Consider the following 22,430-nt stretch of genomic DNA (forward strand, 5'->3'; position numbering starts at 1 on the left):
TTAAAAGAAAAAAAAATACCAGCAGCAGTGAACCAAAGTACTCCAATTAATAATGTTTCCTGTTCATTATACACAACAGAATATATATTTTTTAGTTATTTTTTTTTATCTTAAACCTTTTATATGCTGACTGTGGTAAACTCACTTTCAGCTTGGAATAAAATACCCTGTGACATACAGTATATATGAAAAGTGAGTGAAGTACTATATCCTAATAGTAGTTCTTTCTTAATATTTTCAAGAGGAGGAGATGTGTTATATAGCAATATAACAGGCATAAGTCCAAAACTTCTGTTGAATAAAACTTAAATCACTTCACTAGACCTTTACTCAAAATACTATCAATGAAGGGAACCCGCTGCTTGGACTGAAAACTCAAAATGTGAGAACAAGTATGCACCCCAGGCGCTTAGTTCACCCTGGGACAGATTGGTATGAACTTATAAGTGGACTCTGTCCAGCTTATTTGTTCAACACCGGGATAATTGGAATGATGATTACCTGCTTGTACTGTGCCAGCTTTTTCCCCCTTAATTTTACACTACATGGTTTCATAACATTTAGCGAGGGATGCTTAAGTGGATGTAAACATTAGTGTTCTAATGCTGGAAAGACCAGAGGTCCAACCTCTGAGAAAGTGGTTCAACAGCTTGGCCTTTTCAGAATTTAATAGCTCCACAGTGGAAGCCAGTCGCTTGTTGCTAACAAGAATAAAAGCGGCGATACAGCATCACATCAGTTGATTTAGGCAAGGCCTCTTTTTTTCTCTCCCCTACAATTTCAGTTGATTTCTTTCCTCCTTTGTGTTAGCACTGCTTAACATTTAAACATGCCGAAATGAGAAAAACAGCATTTCAGAAAACAGAAAAAAACAGAAAAAAAGACAGAAATGGCTGCAGAATGAGGAAATTTAGGAAGCAAACAGCATCAACTGCTAAACCATCTGATCAGGATTCCTCCTGAGCTGTTCAGGTGAGATCCATCTGAGAGGAGACCCTGGGGAGGCCGCAGAAGAGTTTGTACATCCCAACCAGCAAGACACGGCCTTAGGCTCCCCTAACATGAGCTGGAGGACATGGTTGGAGGGGAAAGGAGATTTACTGCTTTACATTTTCTGTAACACCAAACTGACAGGAAAAGTGGCAAGCAACATGTTATTGGACTGATCTTTTATTTTCCAATTTAGGGAAAGGAGCACAATCTACCCTATTTTCTAAAATCATTTGTTTTAAAATTTGGTTTGAGATGTTTTATTGATATCAATAAAGAAATAAGTATTGAAATAAATATTAGACTTTTATTTAGAATTTCATGGCTGCTTGTCCCTTTATACTTAAACATATAAGCAATAATTATCTGTTATCTGCCTTTTTCTGACTGTAAACTAATTTAACACGACTCATTGTTTTTTGCTCTTTCTCTGTCTTTTCCTCTTATCTGTCAGATTTACTTACACTTTTTACTAGTCCCCATGTAAAACCAGGCAAAATGTACAAGTGGGATGAAATGTGAGCCACTAAAGGAGGGGATGCTTGCAGGTCTGTTACGTAGTTGGTGAGACACAAATTCCTACCATATGCATTCCTACTTCTGTCATTTAAAAACAGATCGTGACTCACTATTCGTAACACATGAAACTCTGTGTGATCATACTGTATGTGTACACTGAGAAAGAGGAAATGCCTTTTGATGTCCAAATACTCGTGTTGGGCCTCTGAATAAAGGTTGAGTGAGGTTACATTTCCATGCATGTCACTGTCACATGTATACAAATCTACACATACATTTACACGGTTGCTAATCATCTCTTTTACCAATAATAGTTTGTCTTTACAAAGACAGGCCAAGACCAGAGTATTACATACTGACACACACATATGCAGTCCTGTCCACGATGTCTGAACTGCATTCCATTGATAGGGCGCTAATGCAGCAAAACAGCTTGACTTCCTGAGGGAGCTCAAGGTGGAGGCATGGCAACTGCTGCCAACTATTCAGGGCAAGAGAGATTGGTGGAAGCTGGAGGAGATAGGGGAATGATTGAGAGAGCAGAGTAATATGAGGGTGAAACTTTAGGGTTTATTTAAAGAGCAATACTAGGTACTAGTAAAGTTGGCTTTTTTCTTCTCCCTTTATCTGTTTACTGCTAGTAGAATGGAGCCTTTGACCTTTTGACTTCAATGTAGTGAGTATCCTGAATGATGGTTTGTGTGTGATTCGTGCTGAGAAACAGCCTGTGGAGGTGTAATACATGGCACCACCCTACTTAAGATATCAATAGGTGGATGTTTGTGTTTGATTTTAGCATGGTAATTAGCAGTTAATTAGCTATTGATTGAGGCCAGTATATTTTATGGAGGTGAGCGGAAAAGTGTGACATGAGGCGCAACATAACATCCCAGCCATAATTCAGCTTCTGCTGCATTAACACACACGTGCACACACATGCACTTAATATATCAGTCTTTTTTGCACCTTTCCCATCTATTTCTCCTTCGCTCATGTGTCAAACATCCACTTTGATTCTGCAAAAATTTTAAGTACTTTGCGGTGATGATGACAGTACATTTATTTATTCATTATTAGCCATTATTATTTAATCATTTCGACTTTACTTAAAAGATTAGATCAAAAAGTCAAATTTGCCAATCCTATAGGAAGGTATGGTTTCTTAGGCAAGTAATGAAATAAATCAAAAGTAGACAAAACAAATCTAATTAGAATTAAAGAAACATGTTTTCAAAGATATGAATGGGATCATTTTCAATGTTTGTTAAAATATATCATGAAACATTATTTTTGGTGGATTTTACACTGCATATTAATACATGAAAGTACATTAAACCTCTGCTGAAAAAGGACAATCTTCACAAGATGCAAGTGAACAACTACAGGCCTATCTCAAATCTCTAATTTTTAAGTAAGATCATTGAAAAGCGGTTTTTCAACAGCTTAATTACTTTTTTTTAACACATAATAACTGCTATGATGCCTTCCAAACAGGTTTTAGACAGCACCACAGCACTGAGACTGCTCTGACCAAAGTGTTTAATGACATATGTTTGAATACAGACGGTAGAAAAATGTCAGTCTTAGTTTTACTGGATCTCAGTGAAACAGTTGACCACAATATGTTACTCAAACGACTGCAGAACTGGGCGGGTCTTTCCGGAACTGTACTAAACTGTTCAAAACATACTTAGAGAACAGGAAGTACTTTGTGTCGATAGGTAACTTTACATCTGAGCAGACAAGAATCACATGTGGAGTTCCCCAAGGTTCCATCCTGGGACCTCTTCGGTTTAACATTACATGCTCCCACAGGCACAACAAAATAAACGACCATAGCTATGCAGATGACACACAGATATATATTACAATGTCACCAGGAGACCGAGGCCCTGTACAGGCCCTTGGTAAATGCACTGAGGAGATTTATGACTGGATGTGCCACAACTTTCTCCAGATAAACAAAAACAAAACTGAGGCAATTGTCTTTGGAGCCAAAGATAAACAATTGCAGGTCACCACAGAGCTTCAATCTATACACCTAAAAACTACCAACCAGGCCAGAAATCTGGGTGTAGTGATGGACTCAGACCTAAATTTGGACAAACACATTAAGGCAATAACAAAGTCAGCCTACTATCACCTTAAGAATATATCAAGGTTAAAAGATCTGATGTCTCAGCAGGACCTGGAAAAACTAGTCCATGCATTCATCTATAGTAGACTTGATTATTGTAATAGCATTTTTACAGGTCTACCTAAAAGTCAGTTAGACAACTGCAGCTCATCCAGAACTCAGCTGCTCGAGTCCTCACTAAGACCAAAAAAGTGGACCACAGTACAGTTCTGAAGTTTTTACACTGGCTGTCTGTCCATCAGAGGATAGACTTTAAAGTTTGGATGCTGGTCTATAAAGTTGTGAATGGTCGAGGACCAAAATACATCAGTGACCTCCTGACCCACTATGAACCTTCCAGACCCCTCAGGTCATCTAGATCCGTTTTTTTTTTTTTATCAGTTCCCAGAGTCAGAACCAGATATGGAGAAGCTGCATTCAGCTTCTATTCTCCGCATGTCTGGAACAAACTCCCAGAAAGCCTCAGATCAGCTGAAACACTCAGTGTATTTAAGTCCAGGTTGAAGAAACATCTATTTTCAGCTGCATTTGAATAAAGCTCCAAATAAGCTTGAGTTTCAAAATGGAATCATATTTTAACTACTGATTTTATCTTTCATATATATAATTTTATTCTGATTTTATCTATTGTTCTTATTTCCTTCTTTAGTTTAAATTTTAAATCATGGTTTTTAATTATTCTGTTTTAATGTCTCTGTAAAGCACTTTGAATCACCTTGTCATTGAATTGTGCTATACAATAAACTTCCCTTGCCTTACATTATAAACTCAGAGCAACTTTTTGTTGCAGTTTATATGAAGGAAATTATATGCCTAGATTTACTTACTAATATAAAGGCACATTTTAAATATATCACAAATACTATTTTTAACTTTGTTTATTTTTTTTTACTCTTGTTGCAATATCTTTTTTGTGTTGACTGCTATGTTTAAGACACAAGGTAGGAAGAAAGTGATGTGACACAATAGTTTAAGGCACTTGAGCACTTGACTATTTCGACACAATAAGTAAAAGTTCCCCAACATTTGTATCTACTGTCTAATTTACCAAACTCTCAATATCCAACTATGTTCTACATATAGTAATAAAGTTCTGTAATGTAATTCTTATATAAACCAGTTCTGATACAAGACAAATGTATGAAAGGATATTTCTGTATTCTACCTACACACTTCAGCGACTCTGAGTTTTCACATTTTGCAAAAGCTCAAGTTAAGCAGTTTTTCCACTCTGTGGTAGTTTTTACCACTGTGCAATCTGTTGGACATTTTATGGAGAGGAATGGGCTTTGCTGATTTAACAACAAAACCTTAATCAATGTCACAAGAAAGGAACCGCTAGATATTTCCAAAATAGCTTTAGACCCCTTCAAGGTCACAGCTCCCAAAGATATGTCTTTGGGTGTTGCTAATGGTCTGGTCTGATGTTGCTCAAATCGCTGGCTATTTCCTAAGCCTGTTACCACTAAATGGAAAAGGTTTGAGTTTAGATGACAGTGAAAGCGATGTGTGTGTGTGACCTTTGCCTTTAATCCACTTTACTTTTCATTTCCTTTCGAGGCTTTCAAATGACCCAGGGCACCTGCATTGAATCTCCTTCCTTCACTCCTCTTTTTATTTGATCACTTGTTATTCAATTTTTACTAATTGTTCCAACCATTACAGTGAACTTTAACTTCAGCTTCAGTTTGACAACGTTACTTTTAAACCAATACTTGTCAAATTATGAAATACTGCTTTGATCAAGCCACAAAGTAGTGCAGTGTAACCCTCACTCTGAACATTGTTTAAAATGTCCAAAGGCCGACTTGATTGGGTTGATGAGGTGATCTTTTACACCAGTTAACTAAACAAATTCAGAGGGCCATGGTTTGATTATTCTTTTTGTGACCCCAGAGCTGCTGCTTTGCAGGAATAGAATTACATGATTTCTGGGTTCCAGCTTGAGATGCAATGTGGTGGATGTAATTTACAATCAGTCATATTCAATCACACAATTAAAAGATACTGATTGTATGTAATTCTCTAAAAAGAGGACATCTGCAATTGAAATAAATGGCTAATTTGCAACTGCAAAAACACAAGGTTTTTATTGTCTTAGTCTGTACTTCTAACCTGACCATAAAACAGCAGAAAGGCTTTTAAAGATTTTAAAAGTTTTTTCTGGGCATGTTCATTTCTTTTTTGATTACTTTTATCCATTTTATTCCACAGCTGAGTAGTAGCTCCTAAGCTGAAACTGTGGAGCACAAAGAAATTAATTGATTTGCCAGGAGCAATAAATGTACAGGGAAATTGTCCTTATGACTTTGATGCATGTACACAACAACCTAGAGTGAAATACACTGGGTAACAGAACAGAGTTTAGAGCTTTAGGGCAAGTTGACATTACAAATATCACCTAATATTTATTCTGCATGGCATATATAGATATCATTACCAGGTGTGGCATAGGGCGGTCAAAGGGCATTAGCTTTATTTAAAGATGGAGAACTGAAGCAATGTATTGGAACAGTTTGCAATATTTACTTTGTGTAAAATTAAATGAATTTCAATTTGGTGCATTTATTCCCAGAGGATTTATGATGCTCTAAGTTTCTTTCTGACATTACAAATAGTCTGCCACAGTCAGTGTTGATAACAGGAAATAAATTCAAAAGAAATTACTGGAACGGTATCATTGTTAAACCCGGAGGGAGATAAGGGATTCTGTGTCACAAAATGTCTGTTTATTCAATTTCTTTTTATTCTTCAGCAACATTTGATATGCAACCTGTGCTCACTGAGACACTAATGATTACTGGAGATGCATACATATATTAATCCAAAACAAGGGAAAGAGCTTTATCAGCACAGAAGAAAATTACTATTTTTTTGCTTGTTTTTAATGCAGCACATCTTATTCAAAGGATATGTACTTGCAAACTCAACTGTTATTTTGCTTTCCCAATGTCAGACATCTATTACAATGTACACGCACTCATGAGTCTAAACACATTTTTACTTGTGAGGAGGCTGGGTGGACTTGTAGTAGTTCCCATAACCTTGAATTTACTGAAGAAAGATATGCATCTCAAGCTATATATGTATTTGCATATATATTCATTCATTCATTTATTTGTAAAACTGCAAGTCACCAAACTGTGTTTTTGTAGTCATACTGTGCACTGGACTTACAATTTAGATTTATTTTCTTATTACTCAATTTGTGTTAAAACTATATTAGGACAAAAACAAATAGATGGATAGATAAATAGCAATGGAAATTATACAAAGAAATATAACTTCTACTGTACTTTTCATTATGAAAAAAAAACTATTTGAATTTCAAATGAATGCGCAAAGATGTTGCTGTGATTTGATCACAACTCTTATGACGTCGTCTTTGAACTCTTCTGCGGATTTTTTTCTTTAGAAAATTAGTGGTCAAACCGCTGAGTGTGTTTCAGTGTGAAGAACCTTTCACCACATGAGAGACACCTTTAACAGACACAAAAACATAACTGAAAACTGTTGTTCATTTATTTCTACCAACAAAGAAATGCAATTTTCATTTTCAATTTTTATGTTATAGTATTGTATTTACTTGAAATTACCACATGGCGTGTGTTTGCTAGTGTTGTTTTTTGACTGGTGATATGTGCATCCTTCCTGCATCACTTCTTTACATCTGTGAATCCAGTTTTCATTCATTAATGTTTAGAATTACCAAAAGGAGGAAGAGTACTGCCCTATGTCTTAGTTAGGAGGTTCGGGACAGTATACATGTACACAGCACCCGTCATGGAACATGTAAAAAAACACATGGCTAGGTTTATATGTTGAAAAAATACATGGTCAAAGTTAGCAAATATACACTGTGATAGACTACAATGCTTTTTAGTCATTGGACGTGGTTTCTGTCCTGTGACCTCTGATTATTTGGCACAACATAAGTCCCTAAGAAACACAGTCACCTGCTAGTTTTGGATGTGTGAACAAACATTCACATTTTACAATATCTGGTGAAACTGGGCTGCACGCTTACCCAGATGGGCCAGTGTTCAAACTTGTTTTATTGGTCTTTTAGACAGAAATACACTTGTGCATTAATGGTCATTGTTGTAATGATTACCTATTAAAATGGTGCACTTCATTGAGGCCGAGGTGATGAATATTGCAGATTTATCATCTGAGTTTGCTCTAAAGTTTTTGTGTGAGCCTTGAAAATAAACGGTACCTCTTATATAACCTTCTTGCTCAAAATAGAAGAAAATGCTGAATCATGCTGTCCTGTTATTTTTCAATGCTTGACATATACACTTTGGAAGTCTGTCTTCCTACCATCATTCTCATACACACACCTACAGAGACAGAGACACAGATCATCCTGCAGACACACCCAGGGGGATGAACAGTAATTGGCTCTTGTGGAGATCCCTTTAATGATGTCGTCAGTAATTGAATTTTAGTAAGATGAAGGCTTTAAAGACAAAGAAGTGTTAAAAGAGGGTGCATGTGTGTATCTATGTATTCAAAACGTTTAGGGTATGTGTGTATGTGTGTTACTGCATTTGTTAGGAGAGATAAAAAGCAGATTAATAATCGATATGTGCGCTATTTAATGAACCAGTTGCAGAGCTTGACAGGGAACTTATCTGATCCCAGTCGTCTCACTTACATTTTATGTGGTCATTTTATTTTATTTCCAAATGGTTGTTACTGTATCATATCAACTTTGTCACAGAAATGGAAAACCTTCCTACTGAGATAAAATTACTATGTATTTTGAAGGTTGTTGTCAATGTTAACCTCTGGGATAATATAGGGCTGTGATAAAAAATTTATAAATCAACTGAATGTTGCAGATCTCAGACCTCCCTGTGGCTAAGAAAGTGTTATTTTGTAATTTGTTTGCCTGGAAAGGAAGTGTTACAGTTCTTACGTTTAGTAATAATTGCTTAAAGAAAGCACTTCATCATAGTTTGAAGAAAGCAGACATCAGTCAATTGGACGCTGGTTTCTGAAGGTCACATAGCTAGTCTTGTCAACGAAGGTGGCAGAGCTCATCATATTTAAAATACAGGGAAGGACAATTTTTAGGGAGGTGAGACTACATGCTGTCACTGCGCTTGAATTTAAAAGAGGGCGACGATACGAGTGTGTGGAGGAAGTAAGGTGAGAGAGATGCCTGAGTTAGCTTTTCTTAATGATCGTGTCTACTACCCTACACAAAGGATACACATGTCTTTTCACGGTCACATTGTGTGAATTTAGTATTGTGATAAGAGTTAGTTTGTCCTATTTGTAAAACACAGAAAGAGAATATGGGGCAACGTATGAGCTGAGTAACTAGTGTTCATTTCACATGTCCAGTTTTAATATCCGGTGTCGGTCTTGGCTGTCATGTCATTGCCCAGCTGACATTTCCTGTCTCCTCTGTCACTATCACATTAAAGCACAAAAGTCCAGAAACAAAAAGGAAAAAAGGATTGTAAGGTCAAATTTTTTTGCATAACACATTTGACACAATTGTAGTTAATCAAAGTACTAAAAATGGCCAGCTAATCAGATACTCTTTGATGTTCCACACCAGGTGTAATGCGCAAGAGTTTTGCTAAATACGGCTTTAAATCGGTCTTAAAACGTAAACTATTGCCAGAGGAGGGGGTTATGTCATCCTGCAGATATGCATCTGCAGTTTCTATTATTTGCATGCAATGTACCTATAAAGTTTTGCATAAGGTAAAGGACAGGAATAGCCATCCATCTATCCATTTTCTATGCCCGCTTAATCTGTCGGTCGGGTCGCGGGGGGGCTGGAGCCTATCCCAGCAGTGGCAGGGAGAGGCAGGGTACTGTCTCAGGGTAATGTACCCTGACAGGTCGCCAGTCCATCACAGGGCCACACAGAAACAACCTGGAACCTTCTTGCTGTGAGGAAACAGTGCTAACCACCACATCACCATGCAGCTCCAAGGACAGGAATAACTTTTTTAAAAATAGTTTGAAGACAGAAATGCCTTAGTCTTGACTTAAAGTAAAAAAGTCAAGACAAATCTCCCCCCCCAAAAAAGGCATCATTTTGGGTAACGCTGCTCTGGCCTTTGAGGTTGGGGCTGTTATTAGATCAAAATTTCGCTCCACAATTATCGTGGTAAAAAGCATTCGGGGTGCCGATAATATCATCAAATCGATCGAAACATCTAATAAAAAAATAGACTGCTGTCTACTACTTTTTACCATTTTTTTTTGCCTTTAGGCAACTGAATTAAGGTTAAAGTAAGAGGAAGGCACTGTAAAAACTGTACCGTACGCCCAATTTACAATCTTTTGGGTATCAACATTTATCACAACATTAGAATGTTAACTTGATTCATATGAATAAAAGCACAGATGTTTGAAACACCTGGATATTGTTTAGCTTTTATTTTATCTTCCTTCTTCACATCTCAGCATAAAATGTGATGATGTCTGGTTGCCTACCAAAATTCCTTTGTCCTTTTAACTTGCCTGATATCCTAGATATTTCCTGTTCTCCCCTCTTCCTTTCCTCATCGATCTATTCATCATCTTCTCACCACCTCATCCCATCTTTTCTCCTCTCACCTCCTTGCTTTGCGTGAGGTCAGGATAATGGTACTAATTTGTGTGTATGCTTGTGTTTGTCCCCTATCTGTCCCCTCCCAGCTGTGACACAGCTGACCTACACATACTGCTGTGTCAACAGCAGCAGCTCATACGCACATCACAAATGATAGAATCTCAAGGGACCTTAACAAGATAGTTTACACTGAAAGAGAATGTGACAAGAGGAAGGGAGGGCTGAGGAAGAGAAGGGGAGTTATTATCCATGTAGCTCTTCGCTGTTGCTTATGTTAATGTCAAGGATATGTAAATGAGCTAAACTGAGTGACAAGAACTGCATCAGTGAAAACAACAGCAATGTGTTGTGGTGCAGCGACGGGATCAGCCAGTCATTTCCATACGTTCATCAGTTCGGTTACTTCCTCTGCCAACATTTAACTACCGTAAGAAACTAGTTTAGTTGGATGAAAGTGATGTGAAGCCACATGACAATCAAATTTCCTTCACATCATTACTGACTAAAAATCTGAAATATTTAAAGTCTGAAAATTAAGACAAATAACCAGTGATTTAATAAAAAAAAACATTAGAGTATGGAAGCATAGGTGTGAATGTCTGAAGTCCCTACCAACACGATAAAAATACATCATTTAATTTTTGGTTCACACTCTCAGCTCAGAGTAGAATCCAGCCTCACAAATGTAAATCTACACCCAATTTCAAATTCTTTTGCTTTGGTAGTAACAGAACATTCTCATCAGCATAGTTCACTTTAGAGAGAAATTAGCTAATAATACTCTCCAATTACTTAAGTAATAATTTAGATTCTGATAAGGAAATCATTTCAATGACATTCTTTCTTATTCCCACTTTGGACATGTAAGCAATAAGATAACAGAGGAATGGATGGCAGTGAAGCCCAAGGTTTATGGAACCTGTGATGTGATGGAGAAATTACAATATGATCTTTGTAATAACCTGCCATGCAGCTGTCAAAAAACTCTACTGGTGGTAATTTGGAAAAGTTCAACACATAACTCATGACATGATAGTGCCTAAAAGGGGGATCAGGTCTTTATAGTTTGATGGGTGTTATTCTGAACTCAGTTTGCTGTGTGTGACATTTGTGGGCCACGTTTATATTTTCAATCATCACCTTTGAGTTGTAGTGGTTGTACTGTAAGGACCTTCAGTGGTTTAAGTCTATCATCTACATCAACAGATAACAAAACAGCAAAACAGCAAATATTGTGTGAACCCTGCGAGGAGGTGCTGCCTTAGAGGCTCAGCTCAGGGTTCAAGTTGTCTGTGTACTGTTTGGGTTCTCTGGTTGGTATTTTTCAGCTGTCATCGTGACTCATTGACATCTACCTGGAGTTTTACCCTCTGGGTGCCACTGTGAAACAGCTGTTCATGTTCAAAGCGGGTGTGTGTGTGTGTTTTATTTTTTTGGCTTGTGTGGGGGAATGCGAAAGGGAGTATTTGTCAGATCGAATGTCATCAAACAACACATATCCAATGTTTCATTATCACATGTAGAATCTCCATGTGACTGAGACAAAATTAATATGTAAAAGTTCATGTTGATGACCATCTTATTCATACACAGTGGTGAGTTTACACTAATAAGAAACAACATTGTAACCACCTGCATTTCTTGTCAAGGCCGCTATTATGCTGCCTAAACAGGCAAGTATACTTGACCTTTGGGGTTGTCCTGTGGTGAATTTTTCTGGGACCCTAAACTGTGGATGAGGTTTGTTCCAATGCAATACGGAAGAGCACAATCTGTTTAGCTTTTTTTGAGGCTTGGTCAACTCCTTACACTGTCTGCTCCTTGAGCCACGAGCAGGTTTTGTGATGTTGCAGTAAAGTCTTACTGGGGAAACTGCTGACACAAGGGAATGATGCCACCATGGTGAAATGTTCTTTGGTCTAAAAAATGCTTAGGTGGATGGTACATGTCAAAGTAACATCCACACGGATGCCAGAACCTAAGGTTTCTCCGCAGGACATGGCATTGTTACAGGATAATCAATGTTATTTACCATTCCGTGATACTGCTCTTTTCCTCAAGTCTGAATACACCTTAAAGCTGTTCTTTCAGGTTCATTCAGACTGAATGTAAACTTCAAAATTTGAACAGAAGATTTAGCACAGTTCTGTTATCTTCATGTTATGCTGTCTCCATATAGTCACCCGAGCAGTGTGCTTTCATTATAGATTCTTTTAGGTTTGTGTACTTTTTTTATTGGATTATTCATTTACATGGCTGCTCTTGAGGACATAGAAACAACCACATACTCACCTACAACACACACACTACAACACACTGTTAGAGTGCAAATATTACACTTCACAGAATGAGCTCCTTCCATTTCCACTCTGCTGTTATTGATTGTTCTTAAACAGCACTACTCCTGTCGGCTTGTACCAGGAAATTGGCATCATATTGAAACTGTCACAGCAAGGGTGCGTTTCATTTTAGGTCCCGAGGGCATGCTGAGCAATGCACAAGAGGAATCAATCTTCAGTCGCTGGCATTGACTTGTTTCTGGAAAGGTGTTAAAGGTGTTTCTGCCTTATCAATTAGTATGGTAGCTCTATAGCTTTTTTTCTCTTTGGCTCAACATTCAATCCTGTCCTTCCATCAGGTTAGATTCTAAGTGTTAGCAAACAATCATTTTGTTTGAAAGTCTTTTAAACAGAAGGTGGACCCCTTCCAAGTCCAAAAAAAGACTGCTCCACATGACCTCTATCCTCCTTATGACAGAGGTTTACTAAAAAGCAATAAGAAATAGTAAGACGGCAAGATAAGGACACACGCTTGAGAAAATAAGTTCATAATAATAAGTTTCAGGTTGGAAATGAGTAAAAAATGTTTTCCAGCACGAACCTGATAATCGAAACATTTTAATAAGGTCATAACTGACCAATGTGATACACATAGCACAGAAGTTTATGTGATTATTTTGTAACAGACTGTTTGTAATCATGCAAAAAATAATTTAAGAAACCAGACTGAGAACACATAATTTTTTGTGCATATTCATGATGTTCTTTGGTTTATTTGGACAATTATTAGCTGTATTGATCTATGCAGAGAATCATGCGAATGGTGCTACACATATTTCTATTCATGATTTTTGGTGGATATTTATAATTCCACCAAAGGTTCTCTGGCTGACTGAGAAACTGAGCAATAAGAATAAGAAGATGACTGTGAATCATTTATATACACTAAAGTCTTTGTTAGATGTGACACAGAATCTGTTGAGGCAAAATGTAAAAATATTAAGTATACTTATAAGTAAAAACATCTCTGGGAAACCTTTAATCAACAGAGTGAATAGCTTAGTACTTATACACATTAATGCAACATGCTTAAAGCTATCTTTTTATTACAGGCTCAATATCAACTATTCTCAATCAGAAAACACAAGCAAACAATTTACTCGCCAGTGCTATGGCTGTGTAATGATGATCTTACCAGAGCATGCAGGCTTTCTCTCTCTGTGTGACTCATATTTCCTTTTCATGAGCTAATCTGTGCAGTGCAAGTCTCTGGGAGCAAAGATCTAGGTTTTCCTCCACTAAATGAACCACTTTCCTCAGTCAGACAGACTCAACTGAGCAATAAGATCAGAGTCTGTTTTGGTCTGTTAGATCTAAAACAGAGGACTTATGTTTAAAGATATACACTTCAGTTTTATCTAATGGTTTTGGCTTGAGTGGCAGCTGCCTAAAAGCATCATCTTGTGTCATCTTAATGTTGTACAATACTGCTTTAAGCACCTGGTGATGGAAAAGATAGCAAAACACTTTATCTTGAAGACAGGATTAAGATGGAATTATAGTTTGGTTATTACAAGGTAGACTATTATGTTCTGTTAAAAAGCCACATTTGTTTAACATAGTAGTCAGTCTAACTCATCACCATTAAACTATTGCAAATATCTAGCTTTTTCCTAAAGCCAGATATGTGTAAGTTTAGACAGTGTTAACGGCCACGACCACTTTTACACTTTGGTATAAGTTTAATTAAGCCAACAAAATATCAACTTGCATAGCGGCCACACCTTTACTGTCTTCCCCCAGAGCGCATTCCAGGCAAAAATGTTAAGAAAATATTCCAAAACACCAAAGTCTATTTGAAAAGCAGTTGATAAAATGTGCCTTAAGTGTCCTGGAATGTCCAGGTGTCACAAGGTGCATGTGTATGCAGTGTTACATCACAAAAATGTTCCATCCAAATACGTATACACAAATGATATTATATACTGCTAAGTGACCTTTGTTTGATTTAGAAGAAATACCTTGACCACATCCACGTCTGTTGAGCTGCAGGTGACGGAGTCATCCACCTCCCTCACCTGCCCATCAGTTTCCACAGTTACCAGTTTGATGGGCACTGCTACACGCCGACCAGTTAGAATGGCTGTGTTCACCACCTGTGTGTCCTACAGATAAAGAGAACAAAAAAAAACATGAATTGAAAAAAAAACTACTAAAAACTTTCTTGAACACCCAGTTAACCAAGTTATTATAGTTTGTTCAGCCATTGACAGGCCTCAGTATGAATCACGATTTAAAGTCAGTGTAGCCTTAAGCAGTTGTAGAACCTATTGTCAATAGTAGACAATCTTGTCATATGATATTTTATAAATATTTATTGTAATCTAAAACATTATTTACTCAGTACTCAATTATTTTGTGAAAATATTTTGCTGGTAAATGTGTTTTCACATTGTATTTCTAACTTTACACTTTGACAAAGACAAAACATTGTCTGCTTCAATATGAAATTCAGCATATTGTACATGAAAAGGGAGACATGGTTAACAATAATGAAAAATCCAGGGTGAGAATCAAAAATGAAAAGGTTTTAGAGAGCAGGAGAGAGTTTTGAAGGAAGAGAAAGATGGAAAAAAGAAGTGATTATAAACCTCTCAATTAAAGTAATCAACATGATTACATTTGATTAGATCCTTCCAACAAAAATAGCCCAAACAAACCAACACACATATAGACCTCGGAACACTGTGTACCGGCGTCAATCTTGATTATTTGGCATTGAGTTTCCAAGGGGGCATTTATCAACACCAACACAGGCCTGATTATAGGGTATTTTGCAAGGCCCACTTATTCTGGATAGGAAATATGTGTATATATATGTGTGAGTGTGTGTGTCATTTGACTTATAGAGGAATTAAGCACTGACAATTCCAACAGAGAGGATTAAGGAGAAATAAAGAATAAATGTGCAATTAAAGACTGTACATAAAAATCTATTGTCATCTGGTGTCAGATATGAAGCCAACAAGGAAATGCCTTGAAGTGCAATCCCACTCGTAGCTACAAAGCATGTCTGGCTCCAATAGACTCTCTTTTAAAAAGTGTTAATTCTTTGACAAAACAAAAAAATCTATATTTTTCTTTCCTACAAGCCATTAGTTAGATTCATTCCTTCTTATCAGTATACTTATGGTATACAGTTAGGTATGTATGGTAATTGCACATAGCAGTGGTTGACAAGGAGCCATCTTACCTAAATAACACTAAAGTCCTGTGAATAGACATAAAAACAACAGCGTATGCAAGAAGGCTCACCAGTCTCATAAAGCAAAAGCCTTTTGCTGGAAGAATTAGCAAAAAAGTCCCAAAACAACAAATGAAAGACTTTTTGCTGGCTGCAAAAAGGGTATACACGTTGTGATATTTGCCTAAGGGGATGTTACTGAGTGCTGATCAAGCAGAGCATGTTGGATCAGTCGTAACACACACACATGAGATAAAAAAATTATTGGAACAGTATCACATCTGCATCACATTCACAAATGCACATAAAATAAAGCTTACATTTAGACATTATCAGGCTTAGTTGTATATGCAATGGCTAAACACCCACATAATTATGCAAAAAGAGCAGGAAGACTAAACAAAAGCAAACACAAGAATATGCATAGTAAGCAGAATAGCACATCAAGGCAGGGATACACACCTACAGAAAACACTCAAAGGGCAAACACACACGGTGAGATGGGAATTCTCAGACACTCACACTTGACACTCAAGAGTTTAAGCGAATGTGACCACTGACAACCTGCCTCGTGCCCTATTCCTCTATGCCACACTCCGCAGTGTAACCTTTACTTAATGAGATCTCTTGCTCTTTCTCTATTAAACATGCACACTCACTTTCTCAATCAGTAATTCTTAGTTTTGCTCTCTCCTTCTTACATTGCTCTGTTGTGTCTGAAATCGGAAAAAATGTGCGATACTGACACAACGTAGACACTGTTGTATAGGTTGGAGCTGAAAAAGGGTGAGGAGGAGGAGGAGGAGGAGGAGAAAAGACAAACAGGATTAAATCTGTGGAAAATGATTAAAGACACATAAGGAGAGGGCAATGCAGGGCACAAGGAAAGTAGATATAGAAAGAAAAAAAAATAAAGATTCTTCCTAGACTTCTAAGTAAAATGAGCAGATGGAGGACTAAAAACAAAGAGGACGAGTAAATTTTTTTGTTATCTGTTACTGTGTGCCTGTTTTAGCACATCAATAACAGTATGGTGAAAATTTGTGTAGTGTTGTCACTACAACACCTCTGCTATCTGGACCACAGGTTACAACAAAATGATTTCCTGAAAACTCAAATGAACTGACTCAACTCTGTTTACCTTCTGCTTTGGTATAGAGTTTACCTTTTATTTGATGCATGTATCCTACGACAAAGGCACCTGAAGATAGACTTTTCTACATTCCTGCTTAAAAATACCAACATAATGTTGAAGATTTCCTGGTCTACTTCAGGAGAAAGAGTTTCCAGTGTGAGAAAGGCACATGTGTGAACAATATGTCTATGCAGAAAAAGTAAAGAAAAAAGTTTACATTTTGAATTTAGCATGGCGGTTGAATAGTAAAAGATACTTTATCACAGCAGGTTGACATTACAGTTCCTTGTGGATTAATTTTGACCTTCAATTTTGAGCACCATCAGGGAATGTTTTTTTTCTCCAAACTTTTGTTTTACTTGTGTTGCTCTTAGTGCTCACAGGTTCTGTTTGGTCTGTTTTGTGTCTGACACACAAAAAGATATACACAAAAGAAAAGACATGTAAATACAAAAAACACTGCTGTTGGCTGTATTACACCATCCACTGTTTTTAAAAAAATCTGAATTCTATGACTTATTATTAGAATTAGTTAGTCATCAATTCTGTTCTCCCTATACATGTTAACTTTGGACTATATCATTAGAAAACATGAAATACATTTACACTGTTATGCTGATGACACTCAGGTCTGTTTATCTATCAAGCAAGCAAAGAACTAATAAGTTTCTGAAGTTACAAAGTTGTCTTAGAAACGTACAGTCCTGGATAACATGTAATTTTCTACTTTTAAACCAGGCTTAAAAATTATGTCCTTTTTTATGGTCCTAAAAACCTCAAAGATTCTCGAGACAGGGAGATGGTTCCTCTGTATGTCATTATCTTGGCTTCCAGTTTTATTATAAGAGACCTTAGAATAGCTTTTGACCAGGATTAGTTTTTTAGCTCTCACATCAATCAGGCCTCTAGAGCGACTTGATTTAATTTGGGTAATTTATGTTTCCCCAGAAGTGCGATGCTCAGCCCTCCATGTGGGGCTCTTGTCCGTGGCCCCATACCATTAGAGATACAGGTTTTTGAACCGACTGATAAAAAGCTACAAAGTTGCTTTAGTCCAGAGGACAGAGAATCCATAATATGCTAAACAAACTTTGATTTATCTGATCACAGAACATTTTCCACTTTGCCTCAATCTATGTTAAATTAACTTTGGCCTAAAGAAGACGGGATTGTTCCTGGATCTTCTTCATATATGGCTTCTTCTTTCCACAACAGAGCTTTAATCTGCATTTGTGGATGGCATGATGAACTGTGTTCACATACAATAATTTCTGGAATTCCTGAGCCCATGTTGTGATTTCAATGACAGAATCTTAATGCAGTGCCGAATGAGAGCCTGAATATCACAAGCATTCAATACTGATCTTCAGCCATGTTGTTGGTGAAAATGGATGTGTCCAGATATGTAAAATTGTTGACGATATTATGTACTGCAAATGATGGACTATTCAATGTCTTAGCAATATTACGTTGAGGAACACTATTTTGAAACTGCTTTTTTTGTTTTTTGCAGATTGCTGAATCTCTTCCCATCTTCTGAGAGACTCTGCCTCCATACGGTGCTCTTTTTTAAAATACATAATCTACTTATTGCCCTGTTTCCAGTTAACCTAAGTTACAACAGGTTCCTCCAGATATCTCTTTTTTTGTACCACTTATTTTTCCAGCGTAATGATAAACAAAAAAAACCCAATCATGAAATTGTGAATTGTCTAACTTCCATAATTAGTTTTTATGTTTTTATGCTGTTTTTATTTACATTTTATACAACATCCCAACTGGAATTGTTATTTTTGTATTAAAGATGCTCATAAATGTTATGTTTAAGTGTGAAAAATGATTATAATTTTAGATATCAGTATATAAATGATATCATAACAAGAGTTTCAACAACCACAACAAAGAATAATTACAGATTGGAATGGATTATCAAAACAAAATGTGTGATGAGTGACACATACTGCATTTAAATCCTCCTCTAAAAACCAAAGAATTTGGATTGAAATTATCTAAAAATGTTTGGATGAAACTGAAATTTAAATCAGTAATGTCAGCCATCCATCCATTTGCTATATGCGCTTAATCCAATTCTCGGTAGGGGGGCTATCCCAGGTTACATCAGGTGAGAATCAGGGTACACCCTGGACAGGTCAAAAGTCCATCACACAGAGCCGAGCTACCACGCACGATCACATGCACTCCTACGGACAATTGAGTCATACGCTAACCTAACATGGATGGGGTTTTTTGGACGATGGGAGGACTCCAGGGAGAACATGCAAACTCCACACAGAAAAGCCCCAGCCGGGATTTGAACCAGGAACTCTCTTGCTTTGAGCTATGAACTCATCGCTTATTCCAGTAACATATTAAAAAACATATTTCAAAGAAGATTTCAGGATAAGGTTTAAGTATGCAAATAAGATATTTGTTGATTAGCATAAATGTCAAAAAATAAAGTGTGGTGAAAGAAGACGTGTTATGAAAGGGAAAAGATGACAGAGAAAGTGTAGTTTTAGAGAAAGAGAGGAAAGAGAAGACAGAACTCAAACCAACGTAAGACTTTACTTGGTAATTATGAAAATTGCAGAATGTGGTTTTGCTGTTACACACACTCTTTGCTATTTGTGACAGCCAGACATTAACCTATGACAGCTGCCTCATTTAATTGTCCACTACTGACTGGACATTGGTTCAGAAAACCTAAATTATTAGTCATTCCAAGTGCCTTAGTAACCTTCATATTAATAGCAACTTGATTTTACGATAGAATACAAAAATAGACCAAATCGAGCTGAAAAAGGACAGAAATACTGGTTAAAAAAACAGCAAAACAGATGAGACAGGGTAAGTGAGACCAAGCAGAAACAAAATGATGAAAATATAGCTAGTGAAAAAAATTATAAAAACACAGCTGGAAGAGGGCTATTAAAACAAGAGTCAAGGAGACAGAGAAAGAGATAAGGGAGAAAAAAGGAAAGAATTTCATGCTTGTCCAAGGGAATTATTAAGTGGCTCGTCAACGACTGGCTCCCTACTGCCTTCAAAAGCTGCTTCCCACTGCACCGAGATAAGCTCAGAGATGTGTATGTGTGGTGAATTCTTGAGTGTCAAGAATGTATGATTTAATACGTTTTTTCTGAGCGTTTACATATTTCCCCTTCACACCTGTGTATAGTGTGCAAGAGAAAATCTCTTGTGCACACTTGAAGACTTTACAAGACAGAGGGCGCAAGAGAGAATAAATGTGAGTGCGCCTATGTGCATCAGCAACACACTGACAAAAATGTTTCTGAGCATCGGTGCAAAGAAAAATAAAGTCTGGGAAACGGCCTCCCTGCTCAGCGAAGCTTATCCATGCATGTTTGTACTTTTTAAGGTGTGTGCGCGCAAGTGAAGCAACTAGAGCGAGACCACCCATCAGAGTAGTGCACACACACATAAAAGTGTTGACACTGAAAGAAATTGGTGGGTTTTGCTCTTCTGTACAAATTAAATTCCAACTGACAATAAGAGTGTGTACCGTAAGCACCTCTCGTTGCGTCGTTCTTTATTTCTCCAGTACTCTATTTCTCTCTATCTTTCTCTCTTTTACTTGCTCTGTCTTTTCAACACACACAAATGAATACGGACGCACACACACATAAAAATTCTTCCAATCAAAATGGAAGTACTGACATGTAATCTGCAGTTGTGTTTCCAGAAAATGCACAGAGGCATCAACACACCCTCTCACACATTCACACACACATAAAGGGAGGCATATCTGCCTTATCTACGTCTGTGTTCATTCCTTAAATTGTCAGGTTTCTCATTTGGGGGAAATTGCTTGGAACATATACAACTCAGAGACTTACTTCTTTCTCGCTGTGACCTTTTCACCACAGTCTAACAATCCAAACAGTGAGGCACCGGGCAAAAAAAGCTCCTGCTTCTTCAGCTGCTGTATGTAATAAATTCAAATGTTGTCATGTGAGAGGAAATGATAAACACAAGGAATTGTACCCACTGGTTACTTTTACAGGGGATGAAGTTTGTGTTCTTTAGCTAATCTGAAGTTCTTTTATTTCAAAGCTCATTCCTACATTTTATTTTCACATAGTAATGGGTAACAGTACTCTGTGACATTTTACTTGTAGAGGTAATGGAAACAGTGTGTTCCATGTTGCGGTGAATCCAGACATACATGTGTTCATGGACAATTACATAATATGCGGATGTGTATCTCCCAGAACGGACATCATTTTAAGTTGGAAGCAATCGTTTAATTAGCCATTGCCCCTCTGGCTCTAATCCATACCTGTAACAATCAAGCTGACACACACAACACAAACACAACATATACTTTGTTGAAACCAAATCACCAAATGGCCATAAAATGCATTAAAGCCACAAAATCTATTGAAATACTTAACAATTAGCTAATTAGGTAAATTGATATTGGGGGAAATGGCTTTTTTAACAGGAAGTTAACAAATACCCTCCAGCAATAGAAAAGTCATTTGATCCAAACTGAGCCTCAAGCCATTATGCAATCATTGTTTGTATTTCCCCTGTGTGACTGTTTGCATAAATGCCAGACAGAGCAAGCATCAGCTCCGACAGAACAGAGAAGCTCAACTGATCTGGTATTAATCTTCAGTGTATCTTCAGATATTTCCTGTGTTACTGTAAATGCCTGATGCTGCTGTCAGCCTCTTAAGAAATAAAATCCTTCACCACAGTACAAAAAGTAAGGGATGGAAGAAGATGAAAACTAAGAACGAGAGATGCATAGGGCGTCGTAAAGTGTACGAGACTGAAACAAGAAATGAATAAAAGAAGAAAGCATTGGCGGATGAGGGTTAAGTGTGATGGGATGCATAAGAATCCTTCCGTGTATTCCGACAAAAGCTGAGCTGTACAAATGCGCAAGGAGTTCATCAATTTGAGTTTGCGTTCAATGGGAAGTTTATGGCTTGCCTGACTGTGCAAAGCTCAAAAATACTAAAAAGCATTTCTCATCTGGTGTAAATGTTAGATTACAGCATTTATTACGAAGCACAACAGTAGCAGACAAAGCTCTTTTTTTTTTTTTTAGAAAAAGAGGAAAAGGGCCTAAATGCAGGTTGACATGATTAGTATTTGAAATTCCAAAAAACAGTGTTAGAAATGTAGGAGGGAGAAGACTTTCTTGTTACTGCATGGACTGCGATTCAAGAAAACCATGTATGTGTCCCATCTGAAAATTGTCTGAGAATTTTACACTTTTTGACTTCTCTGCCAGGTGGTTAGGGGTAGACATAAGAGAGTACAGGGTTAGGTTTAGATTATGATAAAAATATGCCAAGTATTAAGGATTAAAAGTACATAGTTATGCTTAAACTTTTATATAAAAGTTCCCACGCTGAATGAGTTCCTTCACAAAACAACAAGAAGAAAATATTGTATCGCCTTTATTGTAATAAAACATTTGTAATAAAAAATTAACAGTTGCATTTTCTTTTTCTTTTTGTAAGACTTGATGGGCAGAATAGGTCTTTCAACAAAATTCTCCAAATCTA

At 37.1% G+C, this 22,430-nt stretch overlaps 1 protein-coding gene across 1 annotated transcript in view; it reads right to left on the reverse strand.

Annotated features, from left to right (window-relative positions):
- LOC140309584 (transmembrane protein 132C) overlaps positions 1-22,430 on the reverse strand; it is a 236,508-nt gene that overhangs the window by 31,721 nt on the left and 182,357 nt on the right. The window contains exon 6 of the mRNA XM_072387505.1: positions 14,530-14,673. Within this exon, the coding sequence (XP_072243606.1) occupies positions 14,530-14,673 (144 nt within the window). The remainder of the gene's footprint in view (positions 1-14,529; positions 14,674-22,430) is intronic.

This window comes from Leuresthes tenuis, unplaced genomic scaffold (genome assembly GCF_036924035.1).
Source record: "Leuresthes tenuis unplaced genomic scaffold, fLeuTen1.0.hap1 SCAF_6, whole genome shotgun sequence".
NCBI classification, from domain to species: Eukaryota; Metazoa; Chordata; class Actinopteri; order Atheriniformes; family Atherinopsidae; genus Leuresthes; species Leuresthes tenuis.